The sequence below is a fragment of the Erinaceus europaeus genome, chromosome 4 (assembly GCF_950295315.1).
Source record: "Erinaceus europaeus chromosome 4, mEriEur2.1, whole genome shotgun sequence".
NCBI lineage: Eukaryota > Metazoa > Chordata > Mammalia > Eulipotyphla > Erinaceidae > Erinaceus > Erinaceus europaeus.
In genome coordinates this window covers 63,061,739-63,087,218 of record NC_080165.1, presented here as the reverse complement: position 1 = coordinate 63,087,218, position 25,480 = coordinate 63,061,739, and the positions used below count along the sequence as shown (strand labels likewise).

Genomic DNA, 25,480 nt, shown 5'->3' with positions numbered 1-25,480 from the left:
TATCTTATTTTCTGATAAGGGAGAAACCAATGTACTGCTTCACCATCCATAGAGTTCTACTTGTTTTGCCTTTGTTATGAGGGATTTGTTATCTTTGGTGCTGGGGACTGAACCCAGGGCCTCATGAGTGCATGGTCAACCCTCTACCAATGAGTCATACCTTCAGCTACATCTTGAATAATTTTAAACAGGAATATACCAAATCCAGATTTGCATCTCAGAAGGCTCACTTAGACTAAAACATGGTAAACTGCCCATAGGCATTAATTCAGGGAGCCTCAAAAGCAGTAGTTGAAGGGACTCCAGGATTTGATCAGAATACTATGGGGGCTGAGCTGTGGTGCATATATCACTATGTGAAATGACATGGGTTCAAGTCCCCATGGGGGGGGCGGTGACACAAGACTTCATGAACAATGAAGCAGGTCTGCAGGTATCCTCTTTCTCTGTTGCTCTCTACTTCCCCAACCCCCACTCAACTTATCTTTGTCCTATCAAATAAATTAGAAAGAAATAAGGAAAGTGGAAGAGTGGAAGGAAGGAAGGAAGGAAGGAAGGAAGGAAGGAAGGAAGGAAGGAAGGAAGGAAGGAAGGAAAGAAAAATGGCCACTGGGAACAGTGGATTCATAGTGCTGGCACCAAGCCCCAGCAATAACCCTGGTGGTAACTAAAATAAATAAAAGACTAAGAGAAGGGCTAAGGATGGTGTGGAGCTAGAGAGGAGACTTAGAATGGGACAGCTATCATGATTTGTCATGCCTAATATTGTAAGTTTGGTCCCAGGCAATACACACACACACACACACACACACACACACACACACACACAGAGAGAGAGAGAGAGAGAGAGAGAGAGGGAGAGGGAGAGGGAGAGGGAGAGGGAGAGGGAGAGGAGGACCTAGTGGAAGCTGAATGGAAATGCAGAAAACTGAGCTTCCAATCACAGCTTTTAGATGTTGTCCCTTCTCTATCTCACTCTGCCCCTCTTTTTTCAATTTCAACACCACATTTCCACAAAGACCAAACCATCCCAATGTATCCCACTTTTTCAAACCATCCTTCCATACCCCATCATTTCTCCTCTTTTCCTTATTAATCTTTTTGCTATCTTTTTTGGGGGGTGATAAGGAACTCTAGTGATGGGTAGTCTGTGAAATTGTACCCCTCTTTTCCTATGGTCTAGTCGATCATTATTAAATCAATAAAAGGTAAATAAAGAAAGAGAGCTAATAGGATAGCTAAGATGGATTGCATCATAGGCTCCCCACTATATATGATGAAATCTTACTTTCTGATGTGACTGTACTTGTAGAAAGGGCTCTTAGAAGGTGGTTATCATCAAATACTTTGAGAAAGGTGGAGTCTTAATATGCTAGGGTCAGTAACCTGTTAAGAAGCAGAGACAACTTTCTTGCTTCTGTCTTTTCTCTTCTCTCACAAATAAGGTGACCTCTATAAGCAAAGAAATGTCTCACCATGCCGGGATAGCCTGAGGGTACTTCTTCCCGAGCTAGTGCTCTCTGGGTAGGAGAGAACTCAACTGGAGCTGATCTAGGCTGCTGTGTGGGAGAGGGATCAGGAACTCGTGCTGCACCAACTTCCGCAGGAGATACACTCTGGAACTCTCGGAGCCGGAAAGCAATTTCCAAGTGTCTTTAATCAGAAGAGCAGCTGTTTTTATACTCTCCAAGTAGGGTGGAAACAGGATGTGATATAGAGAGGGTGGAGAGAAAAGTGACTGGTGAAAATCAGAGTGTGACAAAGAAGGGATCAGTGTGTGACAAGGAGGGGGTGGAGCAGGAGAGAATCCTATCATAGAACCACCAATGCCCTGGAGTGCTTTATGTAAAAGTGATTTATGTAAATAGACCAAAGCTTTGGATCAGTAAAATCCCTATATAGGCATATGGTTAAGCAGAAGCCAGGGGTAGATGGCAACTACCCAACATCACCACAGCCCAGTCAGTCAGGCAGGCAGGCATCCACATCTCCGGCTTTCTAGGCATCAGATATGTGTGTATGTAATGCGTATGTGTAGTTGATAGAAGAGAGGAAAAGTAGAAAGCCGGCATCTCCACTTACCTTCTGGACTTACCTTTCAGTAGGGGCATCCGACTCCAGGGATTCAATTACAAACCTCTAGCTTCACATCCACAGACTTAACCTCTCATCCATAGCCGTCAGCCATGCCGGGAGAAGGTTTCTAGTAATCTTAGCTTCTAGCCATAATCATGAAAACCTGTAGACACCCACTTCCAGCTTCCAATCACAGCTTTCAGATGTTGAAACAGAGGGAGAGGGAGAGAGAGAGGGAGAGGGAGGAGGGAGGAGGGAGAGAGAGGAGGGAGAGGAGGGAGAGGGAGAGCAGGGAGAGGGAGAGGAGGGACAAGGAGAGGGAGAGGAGGGAGAGGGAGAGGAGGGAGAGGGAGAGGGAGAGGGAGAGGGAGAGGGAGAGGGAGAGGGAGAGGGAGCAGTGCTTTTGTTCCCTACAAACCTACAAATGTTGAGAATGTGTAGGCTACAGCTGAAGCACATGGGTGAATGTGGGCACCATGCAATGATTTGAGGAGTAGTCAAGCTGAGGAGGTGTGGAGAAGCAAGGTAGACATGGAAGAACATGACAGGACAAGGATGGGAGGAAGTGGGGTACCCTTCTATCTCTTTATTAGCCTCCTCCTTTGCTTCCTCTTCTCTTCTTCCTCCTTCTTTTCTTCCTCTTCTCTCCTACTCCTACTCCTACTTCCTTTTCCACTTGCCACTCTGATCACAGTTTCAGGGCTCACTCCTGAATCAAGGGTTTGTCTTAACAACTGATGGCCAGGAACACATATGGGTGAGGTAGCCTCAAATGGTGACTACAGAGTGAAGAGGAAAAGTCCTCATGAAGACGGGGCAGTACACACCTCTTCAATAAAAAGTCGTTTTTATCAAGGGAGGGGAAGGGATACGGAGTTCTGGTGGTGGGAATTGTGTGGAGTTGTACCCCTCCTATCCTATGGTTCTGTTAGTGCTTCCTTTTTATAAATAAAATAAAATAAAAATAAAAGTCATTTTTATCTTTGTGCTGAGCTGCAGGGGATACATGAACAATTCTTGACTTCCCCCAGGGTCTGGCAGCCCTAGTGCAGGGTGGCTCTCTCAAGAGGGTTGACCACAATACTAAGCAGCTCTTTCCTTCAAGCCCTGTAGTTCACAACCGGGCACTGCCAAAAAAAAAAAAAAAAAAGAAAAAGAAAAAGAAGGATTTCCTGAACTGTGCTATGGCGCAGACTATCTATCTGTCAGTAGTAGCTTCCCTTTTCTGTCTTTACTTTGGTTCCATTCAGCATTGATATGAATTCCAGCAGCTATTACAATCTTGCTCTTATTTTTCTTATTCTCAGTGATTCCATAACTGTGTGGATCAGACAGTAAGTGGATTCACTCATTGAGCAATGAAGAACTATCAAATATTATGAAAGAGCATAGACACAGAAGAAATCAAACTGTCCTCCTACTTGGCAGAACATAGAATATGAAAATAGGAACCTTCTGAGTGGCCTGGGCCAAACCTCAGATATTACCTGCCCAGCAAAGAACAGAATGGACACAAAACCCAGCACACTGACCTACATGTCAGATTAATCTCCCTGAACTGAAATCAATCTGAATTTATTCAATCTGAATTGAATAAAAAAGAACTCTGCAGAAAATGAAAGCTCTAGCTGAAGAGAGCATATGTTCAGACCTGAACACATGTGTCAGGGTGGAGCTCCTAGAAACCTAACATTGAGAGAAGATTTAGTTCCTTTCCCTGGAAACTTCCTGTCTGCAGTTTCAGGCCAAACAGACAGATTCGGAAAATAGCCCTGACATCATTCACAGGTCTTTTCCATCTAGCACAGAGCCTGTGTGGTGCACAACAACTTTGCTTAGGTTGTGCTCATGCCCTTCTAGAATTCTTCTAGAATTCCCTCTCCTTTTAACTTTCTATCAAAATTCTATATGATTAAGGCATATATGAGTCAAACTATATGACTTCTGGGGTTTATTGGAATTTCAAGAGATTTGTGGGTCTGGGAAGAATGGGAGAAAGGAGATATTTAAAGGTATCGACAATTAATGAATATGATAGTGAGTGAGAGTTTATTATGTTATTCTATTTTGTGTACATTTAGAAATATCTTTTTTAGAATTTTGGTCTATACTCTTAGAGGAATAAATAATAGGGAAGTTTCCAGTGGAGGGGATGGGGCACAGAACTCTGGTGATAGAAACTATATGGAATTACACCCCTGTTACAACTATAACCCCTTGCAATCTTGTAAATCAATATTACATCACTAGTAAAAAATAAAACATTAAAAAAGGTTTTTATAACAAAAAAGAAATTTCTTTTTTTAATGGTCAGTGATGTACCAATAACTTAGAATGTTATAATATTACAAGGGTATAGTTTCACATGATACCTACCAACAAAGTTCTATTTCCCCAGCACCCCACAAATTCTGTCTCTTTAAACCTAATCTTTTTCACTTATTTAGTTTTTCTCTTATGTCACTCAATAAAGTTTTATAATGCATTAGAGATATCTCGGAGGTCCATTATTTTTAGAATAAAGTTTAGGATGAATGGAGAAGGTGAAGCTGTCTTTATTTTTTCCCTTCCAGGTTTTCTGAAGCAAAAGCCTTGGCAGAAAGCATAAATGAAGCAAGAAGCAAAATTGGTAAGCAGACGATATCCTGTGAGTCTCTTCCACAGACCATTTTCTTGGTGGAAACCAGGTCATGATGTGCCTCCAAATCATCATAAAGCCAGGTTTCAGGAGAACACTGCCAGGGAAACTATGTCAAAAATATCTGTCTTTACAACTCTGTTATTCCTTACCCCTGCTCACTAGGAAAATCACTTTGTGTGTATGAGTGTGTGTATGTGTTTGTGTGTGTGTAGAACTTGACTTTTGTGTCCTCATATGGGCCTGAGCTCTAGGACTCCAATGAAAAAGTTTTTTTTTTTTTTTTGGTTTGTTTGATCTTACCTTGGTGTTTTTCAGTGGTAGCTCAGCCCATCATAACTACCCAACTTCAGTGACTTTCCCTGCTGTAAAACACTTTTACACCTCCCAGAACTTATCCTTGGCATTTTTGGCACAGGTGTGCATTTTGTCAACACCATCTAGTGAGCCAGTAGGAGAATAAAAGCAAAAAAGGCATTGTGCCTTTCAGGGTGCTCAATTTCCTGCCTGCTTCCCTTGCTTGAGGGAATGTCTCTGGAAAGGCAAGATTTAGGTAAGAGGCCAACTCTATTTAAGTATGCCTCAATTCTTTGTCAGAAAGATATGACATGCTTCTTTTACCCCAAACATAAAAACACAGAGGCCCCTCTCCCAGGCTTGGGCAGCTTCAGAGAGGTGATCCTTTATTCTTTTGCACTCTAGAGGACGACATCAGAGACCTGTTCACAGCTGACCCATAGCCTCACTTTCCTCTCTTCATAAGAGAGGCCAAAACAGAAGCCACTCTGAGTACACCTGTTGGCTTTTCTTGTGAAATATAAGAAATCACAAAAAACCTCAAAGTCATTTCTGCTTCTAAACAGAAATCCATATTCTACCAATAACTTTAAAAGTAAAGAACTGAAGAAGCCAGACCCAATGCCATGCCCAGAGAAGCCTCAAAAATCTCGATAGTCCTTGGGAGTTGAGTGGTTGTGCAGCAGGTTAAGCGCATGTGGCACAAAGTGCAAGGCAGCGTAAGGATCCCGGTTCCACTTGTAGGGGAGTCGCTTCACAAGCGGTGAAGCAGGTCTGCAGGTGTCTGTCTGTCACTCCCCCTCCTCCCTCCATTTCTCTCTGTCCTATCCAACAATGACATCAATAAGAACAATAATAACTACAACAATAAAAAATTTTAAATAAAGATTAAAATAAATCTCTATAGTCTCAGAGTTTCTTAACGCAAGGCTTAGTCTCTTCAGTGGAGGAAAATACACCTTCTTTTCACCTCTAACTACAATTAGAACTACCTTCAATGATGGTTGTAGACAGTAAACCATAATAGAGCTGATAACATCTGTCACCAGTGGAGAGCACAGACATTTTTATTTTACAGCAGTGTGACAGACATTGTACAGTATCTTAAGTTCATCAATACTTCAAAAATTATAGTCCTAATTATACTCAGCATTTGATCTTGCTATTTAATGCACTCATGTGAAATACATAGATATTTCTATATCACATAAAGTTTAAAATTTTGATAAATATTCCAATATAACTGGTTTCTATTAACAATCCTATATGTTTTGTACAATTAAAACCATCATTCTGAAAGGAGGAGTCATACCTCCATCAGACTTCCAAAAGGATCCCTGACCACAAAAAAAATAAAATAATGGTGTTCTTCAGAATCTCCTCCCTCTCAGTGATAGTGCCAAAAACAAAGGTTCACTGTCATAAAAGTTCTGGGTTCCACTTAAACTGGGGTTCAGAGCCCTGTGGTCATCGTCTCCTAATTTTTTTCCCTCTGGAAGTATGGATTAAAAATTCTTTATGGGGTGCAGAAGAAAGCAAGTCTGGCTTCTTTAACTGCTTCTCTGCTGGACATGGATGTTGGCCAGTCAATCCATACTCCCAGCCTATCTCTATCTTCCCTAATAGGGTAAGGCTGTAGAGAGGTGAGGTTCTGGGGCACATTGGTGAAGTCATCTGCCTAGAGACATCAGGAAGGAATCATAGTGGCATCTGGAATTTAGTGACTGAAAGGCAGTAAGTTATAAAGCAAGGAAAAATATTTAATAAACATTTTGAGACCAAGAAGTAGGAATGGAGACAATGAGAGTAGAGACTCTAGCATAAAAAGAGGCTAGGAGATCTATTTTTGGTATGTTCCTAGGAGCTCAGGACTTTAGTAATCTTTGTTTGAACTTGATAGCTTAATATGAAAGTAAACTAGAAATGTTGTCTGGAAGGATGGTGTCAAAGTAGAGACCAGAAATTGAAAGCTGGGTAGGGAAAAGAGTGGCTCCTAAGTTTAAAAATATGTATAAATACATATACTGCTTACCACATCAACCTATCCCAGGGCCCATGTATAGTCATATTTAGTACAGGAGTCTATATAACCTCCAGGTCCCTCTCAGTATGCTCTCACAGTCCTCCTGTATCTTCTCTACCCAGTAACCTCTTGGTGAGCATCTAAGTTAGTTCCAGGGGTCTGGGTGGTGGCATGCCTGGTTGACCGCATATGTTATATCTAAGTTACTTCCATAAATAATGCAATTCTGAACTTAGAGGTGCATATATGATTTTTAATTAGTATTCTCATGGCCACCCGTCTTTCAGTTGTGCTCTTGAGACAAGAGGCCCTCATAAGTAGATCATTGAGCTTCAGATCCTTTACTAAACAAATCCCTTAAGCCACGGGACTATAGGGAATAAGTAGCATACCATTGCTGCATCATAGAAGAAACAAGCTTTAGATCATGTTGGGATAAGGTGGGACTTGTACATATATTTACACTTTCTACAGCAGCTTTGAAAGAAACTCGTTTCAGGAGATTGATGGCATCACTAAGCACTTTTTTTCTCAGGGAAAAATTAAATCAGCAGAAATTTTCAGTTCAGTCTCCAATGAGCCCTTCAGTCAATCAGGGAGCCAGAGGCAGAAGCCTGCAGCATGATATGTGTGGGATAGTGACTCAGCTCACTCCAAGTTATGCCATATCCTGCCTCTAAAACCCAAGGCAGAAATGAGATGCTATGCAGAGAAACTGCCAGAGGAGAGGAAAGAAATGTTGTATTTGTGAGCTACAGATCAACCATCCCACAGATGTGAAGTTCAGAGTGACACTATCTTCTCAGGTAACTTTTTTGCTTCAGTTTCATTCTTTCAAAAATCTGTAAAGACTAGCAGGGGCAAATAGCATAATGGTTATGCAAAGAGACTTTCATGCCTGAGGCTCCAAAGTCCCAGGTTTAATCCCCTGCACCACCATAAACTAGAGCTACTCAGTGCTCTGGTATATAGTCTCAGTGGAGACTATATAGTGTATCTAATTTTCACATGCATCATCAGTCCACCACAACTTCCATGCTATTTCTTTTTCTTATAACAAACCAGCCCAAACTAGGTAAATGAACTCTTGCTTACAGACTCCTTTTTTGTCCTTCTCTAGATGCTATGTGTATCATCCCTGTAGTTGAAATCAGAATTTGAAGAAGTATCTCCATAGACTTTCCCTGAAAAGGAGTAGTTTCTATTTCCATAGGAAAACCATTTTCACTGTATTTACCTGTCCCATACACAAGAGCATTTAGGCTTTTCATCACATGGGCTGAATTTTTATTGTGTTCATATACATCCTGCTTCCATTTGTCATATCTCTAAAAATGCCACGGAGCCCTAACAGTGGTAAAAATAAATAGACTGCCACAGAAGAAGTAGTATAAACCAGGCCATTTTTTACTATGTGAAATTCTGGCACTTGTTTTCTTTTTTTTTTTTTAATTTTTTAATTTTATTTTGTTTTATTTATTTATTCCCTTTTGTTGCCCTTGTTGTTTTATTGTTGTATTTATTATTGATGTCATTGTTGTTGGATAGGACAGAGAGAAATGGAGAGAGGAGGGGAAGACAGAGAGGGGGAGAGAAAGACAGACACCTGCAGACCTGCTTCACCGCCTGTGAAGGGACCTGCCTGCAGGTGGGGAGCCAGGGCTCGAACCGGGATCCTGACGCCGGTCCTTGAGCTTAGCGCCACCTGCGCTTAACCCGCTGCGCTACAGCCCGACTCCCACTTGTTTTCTATATCAGTGTTCCACCACTAGCAGCATTGTCTTTGGCAACAAAGGAAAATGAATGAGTGTTCTTTGGAATAAGACCTACTCCTGTGGTCCAGGAGGTGGTGCAGTGGATAAAACACGGACTCTCAAGCAAGAGGTCCTGAGTTCAATCCCTGGCAGCACATGTACCAGAGTCATGTCTGGTTGTTTCTTCCTATCTTTCTCATAAATAAATAGAATACTTAAACAACAAGGGCAACAAAAATGAGAAAATAAATAAATATAAAAAATTTTTAAAAAAAGACCTGCTCCTAGACTAGTCCAGGAACTGGCTGCTTTGGAGGCAGGTAGGAGAGTCTGAGTGACAGCTCTTGGCCTCTTTTCATTCCTCCACAGACCACTTCAAGTCTGAATGCAAACTTATGTTGCAGGGATGTGCAGAAGGGCTTTCACTCATGAGCCAATCAGTGGGCAATTCAAAGATCAAAGGAAATAAAACAGAAGTAGCTGCCAGTGACAGGTTTAAAAAGAAAACACTAGAAAAGCTAACAAAATATTCTGATAATGTTCTTTCTCCTACACCAAATTCGAGTAAGAAGCCCCCATCCATCGTGTGAATATTGCACTTTAGCTATCTCTCTCTTGTGCATGTAGAATTTAGAAAAAATGTATCTTAGGTTGGGGTTCCATCCATAGAGTAAATTGGGCTAGTACTCAGTTTTACTCATTTTCTGTGCTTTAATCTTCTTTTGAAGTTTGCTTCTGGACCTACCTTGTTCATTCTGGCTTCTAATATCGTATAGGAGTAGATAGAAAACAGGAGAAAGATGACACCCCAGTCTTTTTTTTTAAGAATCTGAAGACCTTAGTCAAATATATCCTTTTGTTAGTTTCTTACAAGCTCTAAATAACAGCCACACCAACATTACAGCCTCTACCATTTATTGAGCACTGACTCCATGCTATGTTGCGCACTTGACATTTAATCCTCACAGAGAAGAGTCATTACCTATAATGTCTCTATACCTGCAATGCAGGTGGGTTTTACAGCATGTCATAGAATTTAAGATACATGAATTTTATAGTCTTCACACCTCTGAAGTCAGGATACTTTTGACTATATCTCCTGGCCATCTTTCCACATTTCAAAAACCTCTGTAATGAGGAGGAAAGTTATGTTGGTGTACTCTAGGGTCTCTGAAATATTGTATTATAATTATTTGGCAGAATTTTGTATAGAGTTTCAGTAAGGTGGCCTGCCAAGTGGCCAAGCTAGAATTAAAAGCCCTTCCTCTCAAAGGGTAGGTTATAGCACAGCTGCTTTTATAGCAGAATTTTTTTGCCTGAGGCTCAAGGTCCCAGGCTTAGTCCCTGGCATTACCATAAGCCAGAGCTGAGCAGTGTGCTGATAAAAAAAGTAATTAATTAAATCCATTTCTCTCCAACTTCAAAACATTTAAAAACATTGTACCATCTCCATAAGCGCAGATTTGACTTCAATATTTTCTCTTGAGTTTAAATTTTCAAAAACTATTACTCAGTTTTCCTGAGTCTTTGGTATTTGTCTTACATGATATGCACAACAAATGGTTCATGCCTAGATCCCAGTTCAGGAATTGCACATACAGCCTAAGAGTGAAAGGGTCTTTATAACACAATTAATGAAAGGTCCGCTTTTATATAATGGGGCCCATTTGCATGAGCAAATGGACACTGAAGTCCACCCTGCACTTGGTCTCCATTCTGCATGCTCTGGCCCAGAGTCATATGTGTTCTTTGTGCCATTTTTCAGTTTGCATCGAGGCATGAAGCCTCTTGAAGCTGTCTTATTGGACTGTGATGTCTTGTGTGAATCTCAACTATTATTTCCGGTGGTTTGTAGAATAGAACTGAAGGTCTATATTTTCAGGCTCTATACAATTCCTGCTGAGTGGGTTTAGTGCCACCTCAGGAAACATGAAAGAATCCAAAGCATAAATCTGGAAGTGAGTTAGCAGGAATAGGCACAATGAAGTACTTATGTTTAAGTGCCAAAACCAGCACCAATAAGGACTAGAGAAAACCTGATTAAGGAGAGGCATAGAAACCATCAGGGGCCAAAACATAAAAATGCATCACCATAAGTGAAAAATGACTGTATTCTCTAAGAAATGCAAAGGCCAAGACATTACTCTTTTTGCCCTAAGATTTCCACACCTACATTGCCCTGCTTTTCCTCCACCTCCCACAGAAAGCAAGTTAGTTCCTGAACAAGTAGCTAAAGCTATAATAAATGCTCCAAAGTAGGTTTTTGCTTTGTTAAGTAATTTATCACTTATTAATTCTCTGTGCATTATTTTATTTTAATTACATTTATCAAAAGTTAGTTTTTGCTCAATTTATATTGGCCAGAATGGTTGACTACAATTACTAAAGGAAATGTACTGTCTCTTGTAACTAGTAAGCCCAAGAGTGGAGTTGCCTTTAAAATCATCTTTGTTTTCACCTTGTTCTAGTTCTGCCCTTGTTCTGATTCTTCTACTTGTTCTTGTTCTTCTCCTCTCAACCTCCCTTCTCCTCTCCTGTCATTCTACCTCTCCGTTGTACTTGACTAGTTTCTCTGATAACCTCCCCCCTTCCATGACAAGGTGCCTCAGAAAGCTCTAAATTTACATGATCTGTAGAATTTGTAATCCTAGTAAATGGGATCTTTTCCAACCATATTGGCCAAGATCACTGGAGGGAGGACTGAAGCCTCCCAGAGTCCTTTACTTTAATGCAGTATACCAAACCGAGTCCAAGATTTGCTTTGTGTTTTCCTTTCTGTTCTTATTTCTCAGCTACTATCTATGAGTGAGATCATCCCATATTCATCCTTCCCTTTCTGGTTGATCTCACTTAACATGGTTCCTTCAAGCTCCATCCAGGATGAGGTGAAGATGGTGAATTCATTATTCTTAATAGCTGAGTAGTATTCCATTGTGCTTTTATATACCACAACTTTCTCAGCCATTCATCTGTTGTTGTGCATCTAGATTGCTTCCAGGTTTTGGCTATTACAAATTATGTTTCTTTTTTTTTTTCTTAATAAAAAGGAAACATTGACAAAACCATAGGATAAGAGGGGTACAGCTTCACACAATTCCCACCACCAGAACTCTGTATCACATCCACTCTCTTGATAGCTTTCCTATTCTTTAATCTTCTGGGAGTATGGAACCAAGGTCATTGTGGGATGCAGAAAGTGGAAGGTCTGGCTTCTGTAATTGCTTCCCTGCTGAACATGGGTGTTGACAGGGTGATCCATACACCCAGCTGTCAGTCAAAGTTCATGGCGCCATATGCCAGGCTAGCTTCAGGGTGGGAGACAGATGACCAGGGACACACGGTTGAGCAGAGAATCAGTATTTCTTTATTCATGAGTGAACAGTTCAAAAAACTAATCTAATCTAATCACCACACATTCTGTCCTCCATCTCCCTCCTCCGGTGGAAGAGTCAGGAACCCAGGAAGTATTATGATAGGGGGTGGGGAGAAGGGAGAAGCGTGAAAAGGCAAAGACTAAACCACAATCTCCCAGAGGCGGGGGGAGTGAGACCAAACCAATGTAACAGAATGATCATGTAAATAGACCACAACGTCAAGCAATGTAACAGAAGGGATCCTAGAAGCAGAACTAGAAGCATACCAACACCCAGCCTGCCTCTCTCTTTCCCTAGGGGGGCAGGGTTCTGGGAAATTGGAGCTCCAGGACACAATGGTGGGGTTGTCTGTCCAGGGAAGTCTGGTTGGCATCATGCTAGCATCTGGAGCCTAGTGGCTGAAAAGAGAGTTAGCATATAAAGTCAAAAAAAATAGTTGACTAATCATGAACCTACAGGCTGGAATGAAAGGCTGGATGAAGATTTGAGGGGGTCTCTGTTTTGTAGATAGCTAGTAGGCACATTTTAGTTATATTCCCAAGGACCTGTGGCTATACTAGTTTTTTTTTTTTTTCCCCTGAGCCTGACATCTGATATGCAGGTGGATCCAAGTTATTGTCTGGGGAGATAATGTCATGGCTAGAGAAAGAACCAGAAAGCTGGATCAGGGAAGAGAGTAGCTACTGGAATGAAAATAGGCACAGAATTGAAAGCCCAGAACTACACCTATGGACATCTAATCTTTGATAAGACTGCAGTTCTGGAGGCGGGGCTATGGAGAAGCAACAGCTGAGTTTCTCTCCTCTTCTCTCCCGGGTCAACAAGAAACACCAAAGGAGATCATCTAGGACTGCAACAAGGCAAGACTAGAATGAGTTCAGGAACCCACCAAATCACCAGTGAGTGCAAATACTTGTGGCTTGTGGATAGAGAGGAACCTAGGGAGATATTAAGTGGCTGGTAACAGTCCAGTAGTTTACCAGTTGAAACACAACCTCCAGTCTGTTTTACCAACAAAAAGGATGCTGAAGGGAGGAGAGGACTCCCCTAAGACTCACCAAATGCAAATGTGAGTCTCCATGGCTACTGACCTCAGAGGCTGAAGCAGCAGAGGGGAGGCCCTGTGCTGACACCAGGGGACAGAAAACTGACCAGAAAACTCAGGAGAAGATCTACACCTTGGTGGCCTAGTGGTAGCGCTGTGTGGTGGGAGCCTTTCCATGTTGATCTTCTGATGAGAACATAGTGAATAGTTGTCTTAGAACCTACAGACTATAGACAGGACTTGTTTAGAAACTCACAGGGTCCAGCAGTGCAGCTTGGCTTGGCAGAGAAGCTGAATTGAGCCTGGAGCTTTGGATCCTTGGGGTGTGAGAGTCTCTTTGCATAACCACTGTATAATCTCTGCCAAATCCTGCTTTATCTCTTGGTCAGGAGTGAGGGATTAAGCTAAGAAGCCTACTTATAGTTTAAAAGCCTTCAGGCTCCCATAGCCTACAGGGAAGGAAAAGAGCAAAAGAGGCTTTTAAGCCACTGTGATCCAACTCAGAGATTAAAATACTATTGAAACAACTGTTAATTTCCACAACTGTGAACTCTTTCATTACCTTATTTAGACACAAATCAATTCAGGCAAGAGTGATCAGTAATTTGAAAAGTACTGAGAAAGGGACCTCATAACATAATATATAAAATGGGTAAACCAACAAGAAGAAATATTGGAGAAATGAACCAGGATAAGAGTCCAGCTAAAAGCCCCCCAAAGGTTGAAGCACAAAATAATGAGGTCAACATCCAAACTCTAGTTAAGGAAATAGTCACAGGAGTGAGTAAAGAGTTTGGAAGAATTGTCATCAGAAATGCAGAAACCAAGAATGAGACCCTGAAAGAAAACACTAATTATCTAAAGGTTATTAGAGAGCTGAAAGCTGAAATAGCTGAGCTAAGAACACAACTAAGTGAATACAGCTTGATAAAACAACATCAGAACAGGGTAACAAAATAGATGAACTCCAGAAAAAAAAAGTAGAGGGGAGAGAGAATAGAATCAATGAGGCTGACGACAGAATTAGCAAGATCGAGAGTGAATTAGAGACGACTAAAAAAGAAGTAAGAGATCTCAAAAAGAGATTAAGAGATACTGAAAACAACAACAGAGACCTATGGGATGACTTCAAAAGAAATAATATATGCACTATTGGCTTACAATAGAAAGAAAGAGAGGGAGGGGAAGAAAGCATTCTTCAGGACATAATAGCTGAGAACTTCTCTAGTCTAGACAACATTAAAGACATAATGGTTCAAGAAGCCCAGAAGGTCCCAAACAGAATTAACCCAGACTTAAAGCCACCAAGACACATCCTATTTAGAATGGAAATGAATAAGGATAAAGAAAGTAACTGATTCACCACAACCATATGCATTCCGAACACCTTTGCACAGCAACTTTTGGATGTTTGAGAAGTCTGCAGATAAGTTTACTGGGAACAGAGTCCTCCAGGTGCTGGGTTAGCTGTTAAATATGTGTCAAGTCTGAAATCATGAAATATCTAGTTGGAATGTGTGGTTTCAAGAGACCAATCAGAGATCCCTCATTAAATATGGCAGGATAGGAACAAAGTCTGGGAGTGGAGTGGTAAGCTGCTTGCTGTTTGGCTGGTAGTGTGTCTTCTCTCTCTCTCTCTCTCTGGAAACTGACATAGTTGTAAGATTTGGTCTACTTCACTTGGAAATCTAGGTGGTTGGTTTCTCTCAAAGTGAGGCAATATCCTTTTGGAGTTGTGCATACAGCCACTTCTTTCAGAAGCCAGCATGCACCAATTTGTCTCAGATCTCAAATGCCTGTTTCTTCACTATGTGAACCGTCTGGTTGCTGGATAAATTTGAATTTTATATTTCTGACAGCAGCTTTTGAAATTCTGGGTTTCATAAGCCTAAACAATACATGTAAGTGCTCTGTGTCAAAATTAATGTTTCAATTATTTGAAAGAAAAAAGGAAAGAAAGAAAGAAAGAAAGAAAGAAAGAAAGAAAGAAAGACAACTGAGCCATGGAAATGCATCAGAACTGAAAAAGCATGTCTGATATTGGTTTTGGGAAGCTATTATTTAAAACAATTTAAGACACTAACAATAACATAAAACACAAATTAAGGAAGCTAGGGAGCTCTTCACTAAAGAGCAAAGAACCTCAAAACTCCAAAAGGAAATACAGAAATAAAAGAAAGTCTCAACAGCACAAAAGTCCATTTAAAGAGCCTTGTATCCAGAATAAACTAACCTGAGAACAAAATTGCAGGACTGGAGGACAAAACCACCACACTCAGGGAGTACAAAGAAGCTCAAGAAGAAATGTTTACAAAATAATGAAGCAACTATATGTGAAATAGCAGATGTCATCAGAAGAAAAAAAATTAAAAGTCAGGAGTTGGGCAGTAGCGCAGTGGGTTAAGCACAGGTGGCACAAAGCACAAGGACCAGCGGAAGGATCCAGGTTCAAGCCACCTGCAGGGGAGTCACTTCACAAGCAGTGAAGCAGGTCTGCAAGTGTCTTTCTCTTCTCCTCTCTGTCTTCCCCTCCTCTCTCCATTTCTCTGTCCTATTCAACAACAATGACAACAATAATAACTACAACAATAAAAAAGGCCACAAAAGGGAATAAATAAATATTTTTAAAAAAATTAAAAGTCATTGGGATACCTGAGGAAGAAGAGAAACAGAGGAGCAGAGATCATATTCGAAGATATCATCGCAGAAAACTTTTCTCACTCAAGCAACAGTTAAAAGGTAGAGGTAGAGGAAGTTGTAACGAACCCAAAACTACTCAACCCCAAATAGGCAACATCAAGAAACTTACTAGTCACACTGTCCAAAAGCAAGGACAAAGAAGGAATATTACAGGCTGCAAGAGAGAGGAAGAAAGTGACATACAGAGGCAGAACCATCAGACTCTCAACACAAACCTGAGAAACAAGGAAAGAATGGGATTAACAATTTTACAATATTAAAAAACAGGAACTACCAACCACATGTAAACTACCCTGCCAAACAATCCTTTAGATATGAAGGGGAAACTAAAAATTTCTCAAACATACAAACACTGAAGGAATTCACCAATAACACCCCTGCCTTGCAAGAGCTACTGAAAGGAGTTCTACAGGAAAAGAAATAAAAGAACTCTAACTCCAAAGGAAGTAATCTGAGGTAAATTATAAATGGGAACTCAAGCAATAGCAACAAAAGGAATTAACATATAGGAAAGAGAAGACAGAAAGGATAGAGTGGCATGGCCAATTTTGGTGAACCACAGCTAACTACCAAAGACCTAGACCAAAACAGAAAATATCAAATCTTAACTTATGTTTCTCTTTTGCTGGAAGCAGAAGGAAATGTTCTGGGTGAGATGAGTCAGGAAAAAAGAGGTGACTACAAGAAAACTACACATATAGGTGGAACTTGGGAGACAGAATTAGGAAAGGAGAACACTTGACAAAACCTGGACTGGGGTGGGTACTGCACCAAGGTAAGCAAGTCTGATGAGGAAGGAGGGCAGGGTGAAGGGGTTTGGAGTTCTTGATGGGGAGATGGTAATAAGAGTATGCAGCAGTCAGAAGTCGGGCAGTAGTGCAGCGGGTTAAGCGCATGTGGCACAAGGCACAAGGACCAGCATAAGGATCCCAGTTAGAGCCCCCAACTCCCCACCTGCAGGGGAGTCGCTTCACAAGCAGTGAAGCAGGTCTGCAGGTATCTTTCTCTCCCCCTCTCTGTCTTCCCCTTCTCTCTCCATTTCTCTCTGTCCTATCCAACAACAATGACATCAATAACTACAATAATAAAGTGACAAGGGCAACAAGAGGAAATAAATATTTAAAAAATAAAAAAATAAAAAAGAGTATGTAGCAGTTATCTGCTATACAAAATTGAGAAACAATACATATGTATAACCAAAGGTGCTTGCTGTAAATTATTATCCCCTTAATAAATAAAATAAAATAAAATAAAAATATATTTTTCACACTAAAAACATTTTTGTCCAAAAAAAGAAATCAATATATAAAGATTCTAGGGATCTTTAAAATCAGGGTAGAAAGGCATCTTTCTGAAATAATCTAAAGACCAAAAGAGCAAAGATGATTTCTTGAAAGTACTTTTTATCATAATACAGAATTAGAAATCCAAGACATATAGTTCTCTGAGTGACAGCCCACAACCAGTATGACTGATGTCTTCATGAAATTGATTGAATGTGTTTCTGTCATCATTTGGAGATCAAACAAACAAAAAAAAATGGTTTCAGCAAACTGGAGGGCTTTAGAATATATTAACTGACAAGAGGTGACACTAGTACTTGTCATGTATAAAGAAGAAAGCTATGATTTGGTCTGAATGTCAACAACAAAATATTAATAGGACTGTCTCCTCATCATTCCTGATAGAGTGATCACATGTTTGTGAACAAACCAAGGTCCAGGATCTGTGCTTGACTGGGTTGCTTCAGGAAGACTTAGCCAGGCCAATCAAAATCACCAGACTTTTTTTTTTTTATCATGGATAGTCTTTTGTATATAGGAACTTTTTCCATTTTTTTTTCTTCCTAGGGCTTCTTCACACTTGCATAATTCTACCATTCCCTTTAAACTCTTATTTTTCCTTTTAGTTTCAGATAGCAATAGAGAGGGAAAAAGAAACAGATAAAAAGAGAGATAGAGGAAGGAAAAGAAGAGACACCAATACACCACTTCACCATTTATGAACTTTTTCTTAGTGTCATGCATGGTATCTCCATGGAATGAGTGTTTTTGCTTGAACCCTTGTCCTCAAACATGATAAAATGTGTGTTGTACCCTGTTTCTCAGTGTCCTCAATAAGAGCTTTAAAATGGCCTCAACCTGGAACATCTTCTGCCATGGAACAAATAGACTAGTTATTGGGAAATTAGTAAATAGGTATCACCAGCTCCAAAGAGAGTCAACACAGAGAAGGGTTTTTGAAAAAGGTTTTTATGAACACAGTAAAGCCTCTTCAGGCCTCCGTTGCCCACAAGAGCAAACATCCTTAAAACAGTTGCAGAGTGGCCAGTCCCCTTCTGTGCACAATGTTGGTTTGTTTTGTTTTCCAGAAAAGATAAAACACTACTTGTTAGATTTCTTACTTACTAAAGTATCTTCAAGCCTATTCAAGGATGAACTCCAAGTCAGTCACTGAGTAGTTTGAGTCAGAGAAACAGTTACTTTTGGTTTGATTCTTTATATTTACAGAAATACAAATTCCCATTAAGCTAGCTTAGGCTCCAAAAATAATGTTTGGTGATGACATGAATCTCACCAAGGGACAGCAGTAATATTTTAAACCTACAAAACTGGAATGGAATCCATATCAAAAACCTGGAGGACCGTGAGGAACCAAAGCCCAGGTCTTTCCCCATACCTCCCTTAGGGCCTCTTGCTACATACTTACCTGTGAAATTCACTGGCCTACTGGCCTCCCTTGCATTTAATTTTGGTCTGTCCTGTTCCCAGATGTCTTTGAAAATCTTCTTAAACATTCTGCCTCCAAGGTTGACTTACTATTTATTTATTTATTTATTTATTTACTTACTTATTTTAGCTCATGGTGACTGTAAAAAAAAGATGAACTTACCTAGCCCAGTTTATCGGACATCAGCAGAGAGCCTGATAGGGGTGTTTTCTCTTTTATAAATGAAAATCATCAGGGCAGCCATAGTGACTAGCATCTCATAGCCTCTTGGTTTTGCCTCATGGAGAACTGTATGAATATTTGTGTTAAAAGTTTAACACTGCATTCAACATTTATAAGGTGACATTGATTTCATTATTTCTAGGTTCTCAAGGAAGCACTTGGCCATTTCCTTTGTTTCCAAATTATAATAGTAAAAAGTCTTTGGAAAGCATATTGTTGCCCTCAGGGTTTTGATTTTATTATTTTTATGTCAGCAAATCCACTGATTTTTATGACTCCTGCCATTGCTTTTATACTAAGGAAGGGTCATTGTGATAATAATAAACACTGAGTTGTTGATTGACTATATCTGTTTAATGCTTTCCTATATTTTCTTACATTTTTTATTGTCATTCTATTTTTCAAACTCATTTAGGATTTATTGTGGAATAATAACTGAAGTTCTAACTTGAATCACTTGCTTTTTCAAACTATTTTTTATTTGTTATTGGATTGAGACAGAAAACTTGAGAGGGGAGAGGGAGATAGACAGAGAAAAACCTGCAGCCCAGCTTCACCACTAGTGAAGCTTTGCCCCTGAAGGTGGGACCAGGAGCTTGAACCTGGGTCCTTGCACACTATAATGTGTGTACTTAACCAGGTACACCACTGCCTGGCCCCTTGAATCATTTTATTTCTAATAATTTTTTTTATTTGTTGTTAATAGTTTGTTACAAGATTTTAAGATCACAATGTAAAGTTACAACCAAAGTTCCATATCCCAACCCTCCAACCTTCCAAAGATAACCACCATAGTTCTCACAAATCTTTCAAACAGTTTATTTGCTTCTAGGACCGGCGTAAGGATCCCGGTTCGAGCCCCACCTCCCCACCTGCAGGGGAGTGGATTCACAAGTGGTGAAACAGATCTGCAAGTGTCTGTCTTTATTTCTCCCTCTCTGTCTTTTCCTCCTCTCTCCATTTCTCTCTGTTCTATCCAACGATGAGGACAACGATAGTAACTACAACAATAAAACAACAAGGACAACAAAAGGGAATAAATGAATAAATATTTTTTTAAAAAAAGCAGAGATGCTCTCGAACACATCCTAGCTACATCACTATTCAGTTATCTTATGAACAGAAGATAAGCCCAGATAGCTTATATGGGAAAACAGTAATGCCAAGGTCCTGGGCAATTACCTAAGTGATGCTAAAATGTTATCCAGGATCAGGACAACTTGGAAAATGCCACAGAAACTTTCTGAAGGATAGTGTCAATGTATGGACAAAATTGAGGTTGCCCAAAAGCATCAGGACTAGGCAGAAAAGGTCTAAGCCTGCCATTTTGTGTCTAAGCACAAACTTTAGTCAACAGAAGTCAAAGAAGTAGGTTCCACCATAATGATAATAACAGCTAACTTTAGTAGATGTATCATTATTATTCTTATATTATAGATGAAGAAATTGAGGCCTATGGAGTATAATAAATCTGCCTAATAATACATTGTAGTGATGGGTACAGCCAAAATTTGAGCCTTGTTTGGTTTTTCTTGTTTGTTTCTTTTTCTTTTCTTTTAAAAAAAAATTGGGGGGCAGGGGTAGAGAGCATAATGGTTATGCAGACTCTCATGCCTGAGGCTGTGAAATCCCAGGTTCAATCCCCTGTATCACCATAAGCCAGAGATGAGCAGTGCTCTGGTAAAAAAAAATAATATTTTTTTCTTGCCATTGTGTCATTATCACTGGAGCTCCCTGCTTGCATGCCAAACTCACAGCCCAGCAGCCTCTTATTTTCCTTTTTTTATTTTGGTTTGTTTGATGATGAAAGACATTAAGAGAGGAGAGGAGGCAGGATAGATAAAAGAGAAAGTAAGGCACTTACAGCCCTGCTTCACAGCTCATGAAAACCAGGAGCTTGAACCCAGATCCTTGTCCATGAGAATGTCTGTGTGCTCTACCCAGTGCACCACTGCCCAGCCCCCTGAGCTTCATTGTCACATTTCCTTAGATGGCAGTAAAATTCACAATTCAACTGAGAAGGGGCTTAGATGTTATTGTATAAGTGCTCAGGAAGTTCACATCCTCTAAGTTCAATTTGATGATTAAGAAGAGGGGGGGGGAACTTTCTCCCTTCTTTACATCCAGAGAGAAAGAAAGAGAGGAAGGGAGGTAGGGAGAGAGAGAGAGAGAGAGAGAGAGAGAGAGCGAGCGAGAGAGAGAGAGAGAAAGAAACCTTTATCCCTTCTTTAAATCCAGAAATATAATTAAAGAAGTGGAAGGGTGGCAGAAGGTACAGAACGTTAAATAATTAAAAGGAGGCAAGCCTACATTCCTGTAGCCTCTCTAGAGTTTAAAAAGTTATAGATTCTTTGGACTGTTAGTTTTGTCTCTTTTCATTTGCACATATCCTTGGCACATTTTTCTGTAGCACACTCACACACTACATTAATATACATGTCAAGAAATAAGATTTTCTTTTCATTTCTGTCTCCTGCCAGCAATTATGCCCTTATCCAGAACAGAATGACCATTTCAAAAATTTGATATCCTCTCATCCCCTTCTGTATATTCTTAAATAGATAGTAGGTCAATAAATGGTTTGGGGAAGAGAGAAACAACGCACATGGATGAAGACATCTTGTTTTGTTGCATAAATGGCACCATAATGTGTAAGTCGTTCTCCTCTCCTCATTTAACAGTGAACTTGGATCTATCACTCACCATCCTGATGGGTCTACTTTTAAGTATAAATAAATTATAATCTGTTTAACTATGCCCTCGTAAATGACATTTCCCTTATCCCCCATTTTTATCTGCCACAAACAATGCGTATTCTTGTGTACAAATGTAGGTGCTTCACTGCGGCAGATGTTTCGATGTAGGGATGGAGAGAACATGTGCAGGTGGATGTTGAATTTTCATTAGTGCTCCCCAGTTGAAGCCCTTCCCAAAGGGTTTCATTAGTTTGTATATCCAACAGTGTGTGACAGTACCCATTCCCCTGCCTCCTTGTTTGTACATGATATTATCTGTCATTTTAGGTTTTGCCAGTTGGAGAGCAAAAAATATTTCATTATTGTTTTAATTTGCATTTTCCTTGCAGCTGGTAGGATTGAGTGCTTTTTCATGTGTCTCCTATCCTGTGCCCATTGGTTTGTTCAATTTCTCTTCTTGATTTGTAGGAGTTCTGTGTGTCCTCTGGATAATGGGTCTTTGTCTATAAATGTGTAGCAGATGTTTTCTTCCAGTCTGTCACTGATTTTAATTTTCTCAAGATTTTTGGGAGAACCCTAGGACATTTGTTTTTCTTTAATTTTTTAAAAATTATCCTAGTTTGTGTGCTCTTATTTTTTGGTTGTTTTTTTTTTAATTTTTAAGTCACTCATAATAGGGAATAATCAAACTTTTCTCAGCATAAACTGCCCCAAGGAAGCTACTCAAGGTCACATTAGTCACACTGCACTCATCTCAGTCAAGACTGGATTTGGTGGTTTCAGATCTTTTGTCCTATAGCCACAAAATGAATAAATGACTCCTGCATGCAGCTGGTTAAATCTCTTATCAGATTGCAAAATTGGTAATTTTACCACTGAAAAAATAAACCTTGTAATGTTGCAAAGACTGAGTTTAGTAATTTCCTCTCTGTTGAAGACATCTTTAATGATTCCTGAATATTTAAAAATTTTAATTGTGTTTTGCAAAACAACTTATTAACACATGTTGAGATGAGGCTGAAGTCTAGACAAGCACCTAATAAATAATTGGAATGTAGCAGTACCTAGCAACTCATTAGAAAACACTAGTGTCTTTTGATCCTCTCTTTTGTTATAAGACAAAAGCAAATAATTAGGAGTGATTACAGAAATAGGTAATGTATTAAGTGAATGTAATTGACAAGGGACAACAAAGTTGTGGGGTAGAACAGAGGGTTAAGCGCACGTAGCATGAAACACAAGGTCCAGCGTAAGGATCACAGTTCGAGCCCCCGGCTTCCCAGCTGCAGAGGAGTCGCTTCACAGGTGGTGAAGCAGATCTGCAGGTATCGATCTTTCTCTCCCCCTCTCTGTCTTCCCCTCCTCTTTCCATTTCTCTCTGTCCTATCTAACAATGACATCAATAACAACAATAAAAAATAACAACGGCAACAAAAAGGGAAAATAAATAAAAAATAATTTAAAAGTTATATATAAATATATATAAAACTTTTTATAAAATGGTATTTTAGTATGAGTGTTCTTCTATGCATGAGGCTTTGGGTTTAATGCTGAGCACCAAGGACAGAGACAAATAGAACATCATGGATGGCAGAATGGTGCTTTGGTGTCTCACCTGCTGTACCCCTTCTTTCTATCCTACCTCTCTTTTTTTCACTCTTTTTCATTAAAATGGTGCAATAGAAAATGTGGACTGAGTTGTGATGTATGTGTGCAGAGCACTGGGCTCATGCGTTAATACCACATTTGAAAAAATTTTTTTTTCTTGTATCTAGTCATTTGGTTAAATTCTTTGCTTCATTTTAGTGGACTTTTTCTTGCTATAATTTCTTTAATTTCATAGAACTGCAATCATACAACAAAAGGAAAATATTATTCCAATATTTACATTTAGTATTTTATTTTCCTATTTCATGACACTCATTAAGACCTCTAAATTGCTCTTAATTCAGAAGAGTAACAATCTCTCAGATCTTTTTTTCTGAGCTTAATGAAGACCACTTAAGATTTTATAATTTGGGATGATAAAATACATAATATATCTGATAAATCTTGATATTCAACATCCATAGCATGCTGTCAGAATTTTTGTAATGTAAATTTTATATAAGGCAATCCTCTATAACTCTAAAAACAGCAGAACTCCAGGTAAAGGAGAGATTCAGGTGAGATCAAGCAAGAAGAGATCCAGTGTTCTAAGATTTAAGGGGACAGCAGTTGTGCACCCAGATAATAATTCACATTACAGTGCACCAGAACTCAGGTTCAAGCCCCTAGTCCCCACCAGCAGTAGGAGAGCTTCATGAGTGGTGGAGACACTTCTCTTTCACTCTCCCTATCCCACCCTCAGTTTTTCTCTATCCTATCAAATCAAATGAAAAAAAAAGATTGACTGAGGTTTGATAGAAATTAAATAAGAAATTAAGAAATTAAATATTTTATTTATTGATAAGAAATTAAATATAGTATTTATAAGATTAGCAAATGAACTAGTCAAGAATAAAGATTGTGTTTGTACTTATAGTAATCAAGAAAAATGAAGTAAATAATGGATGGGACTTTCATCTCTATCCATTCATCTAACCTGTGAGATGTACCCAATGTTGCTGAAAAATGAGTTCTAGATGAGGTGGAGTAATCACAGTCTATCCCATATCTTTTGGAGAAGGCAGTTATAAACCCCGGGACCCCCTCCCCCCAAAAAAAAAGTGGTAATAAGCATCTTATGAAAAGTACCATTCAAAGTAGCATCCAATTTGTACCCTTAAAACGTCCTCTGGTGGCAAATGAGAGTGGCAACCCCCAAAAGGAACTTTAAAACTTTAAAAGGAACTCTGATGGAGGAGACTCCTTTGCTCTGAGCATAAGAGCTGTGTTGCTAAACCAATGGGAAGACTCCTCATTGATTTTTCCTTTCTGTCCTATCAGCACTCAGCCCCAAATGCAGACATTGTCATAGGAAGTGCAGGGAGGAATTGAATAGTTTAAGATTGTGGTCTTACAGGCCCTTTGGAATAGAACTAAAATATGCCTACTACCTATCTACAAAACAGAAGACCCCCCCCCCCAACTCTTCACCTGCACTATTCCAGCCTTTAGGTCCATGATTGCTCAACAATTTGTTTGGCTTTGTATGTTAACTTTCTCTTCAGCCACTAGGTTCCAGATGCTAGCAGGATGCCTACCAGACTTCCCTGGACAGACAACCCCACCAATGTGTCCTAGAGCTCTGCCTTCCCAGATCCCTTCCCCACTAGGGAAAGAGAAAGACAGGCTGGGAGTATGGATTGACCTGTCAACACCCATGTTCAGCAGAGAAGCAATTACAGAAGCCAGACCTTCCACCTTCTGTATCCTACAATGACCTTGGGTCCATGCTCCCAGAGGGTTAAAGAATAGGAAAGCTATCAGGGGAGTGGATGGGATACAGAGTTCTGGTGGTAGGAACTGTGTGAAGTTGTACCCCTCTTATCCTATGGTTTAATCAATGTTTCCTTTTTATAAAGAAAAAGTTTTAAAAAAAAAAGACTGTGGTCTCAGGAAGTCTTAATGTGTCAAGTAGATTCTAGAAAGGAAGGAAATCAAGATGATATTCCATAAATGTATTTATATAGCCTCCTGGGCTCATCTTCAAGCAGTGCACTGCAGGGAGGTTGTGGGGATGTGGTGGAGCCTGGCAGGGCTTGACCTGAGAGGTGAGTTCACCTGGTAAGTCTCTCTGTCTATGGAGGGGTTGAGCAAAAAGGGGGACACATAAACCTCAAAAGGTTGGCGGCCATGTAAGTCTTCCCTCCCCCACAAAAACATGCTGCATCTTCCCACTGGAGCCCAGCATTCCTTAAAGACATTAAGCCTGCTCCACCCTACATTCCCTGATACTATGGCCTATCTACGTAATCATTCTTTTGCCTGAAAGATCCCCACT

The 25,480-nt window shown here is 39.9% G+C and overlaps 1 protein-coding gene across 1 annotated transcript in view; it reads left to right on the top strand.

The window, feature by feature from the left end:
- Nucleotides 1–25,480, top strand: part of KIF6 (kinesin family member 6) — a 538,059-nt gene that overhangs the window by 443,638 nt on the left and 68,941 nt on the right. The window contains exon 15 of the mRNA XM_060189745.1: nucleotides 4,650–4,705. Coding sequence (XP_060045728.1) covers nucleotides 4,650–4,705 — 56 coding nt within the window. The remainder of the gene's footprint in view (nucleotides 1–4,649; nucleotides 4,706–25,480) is intronic.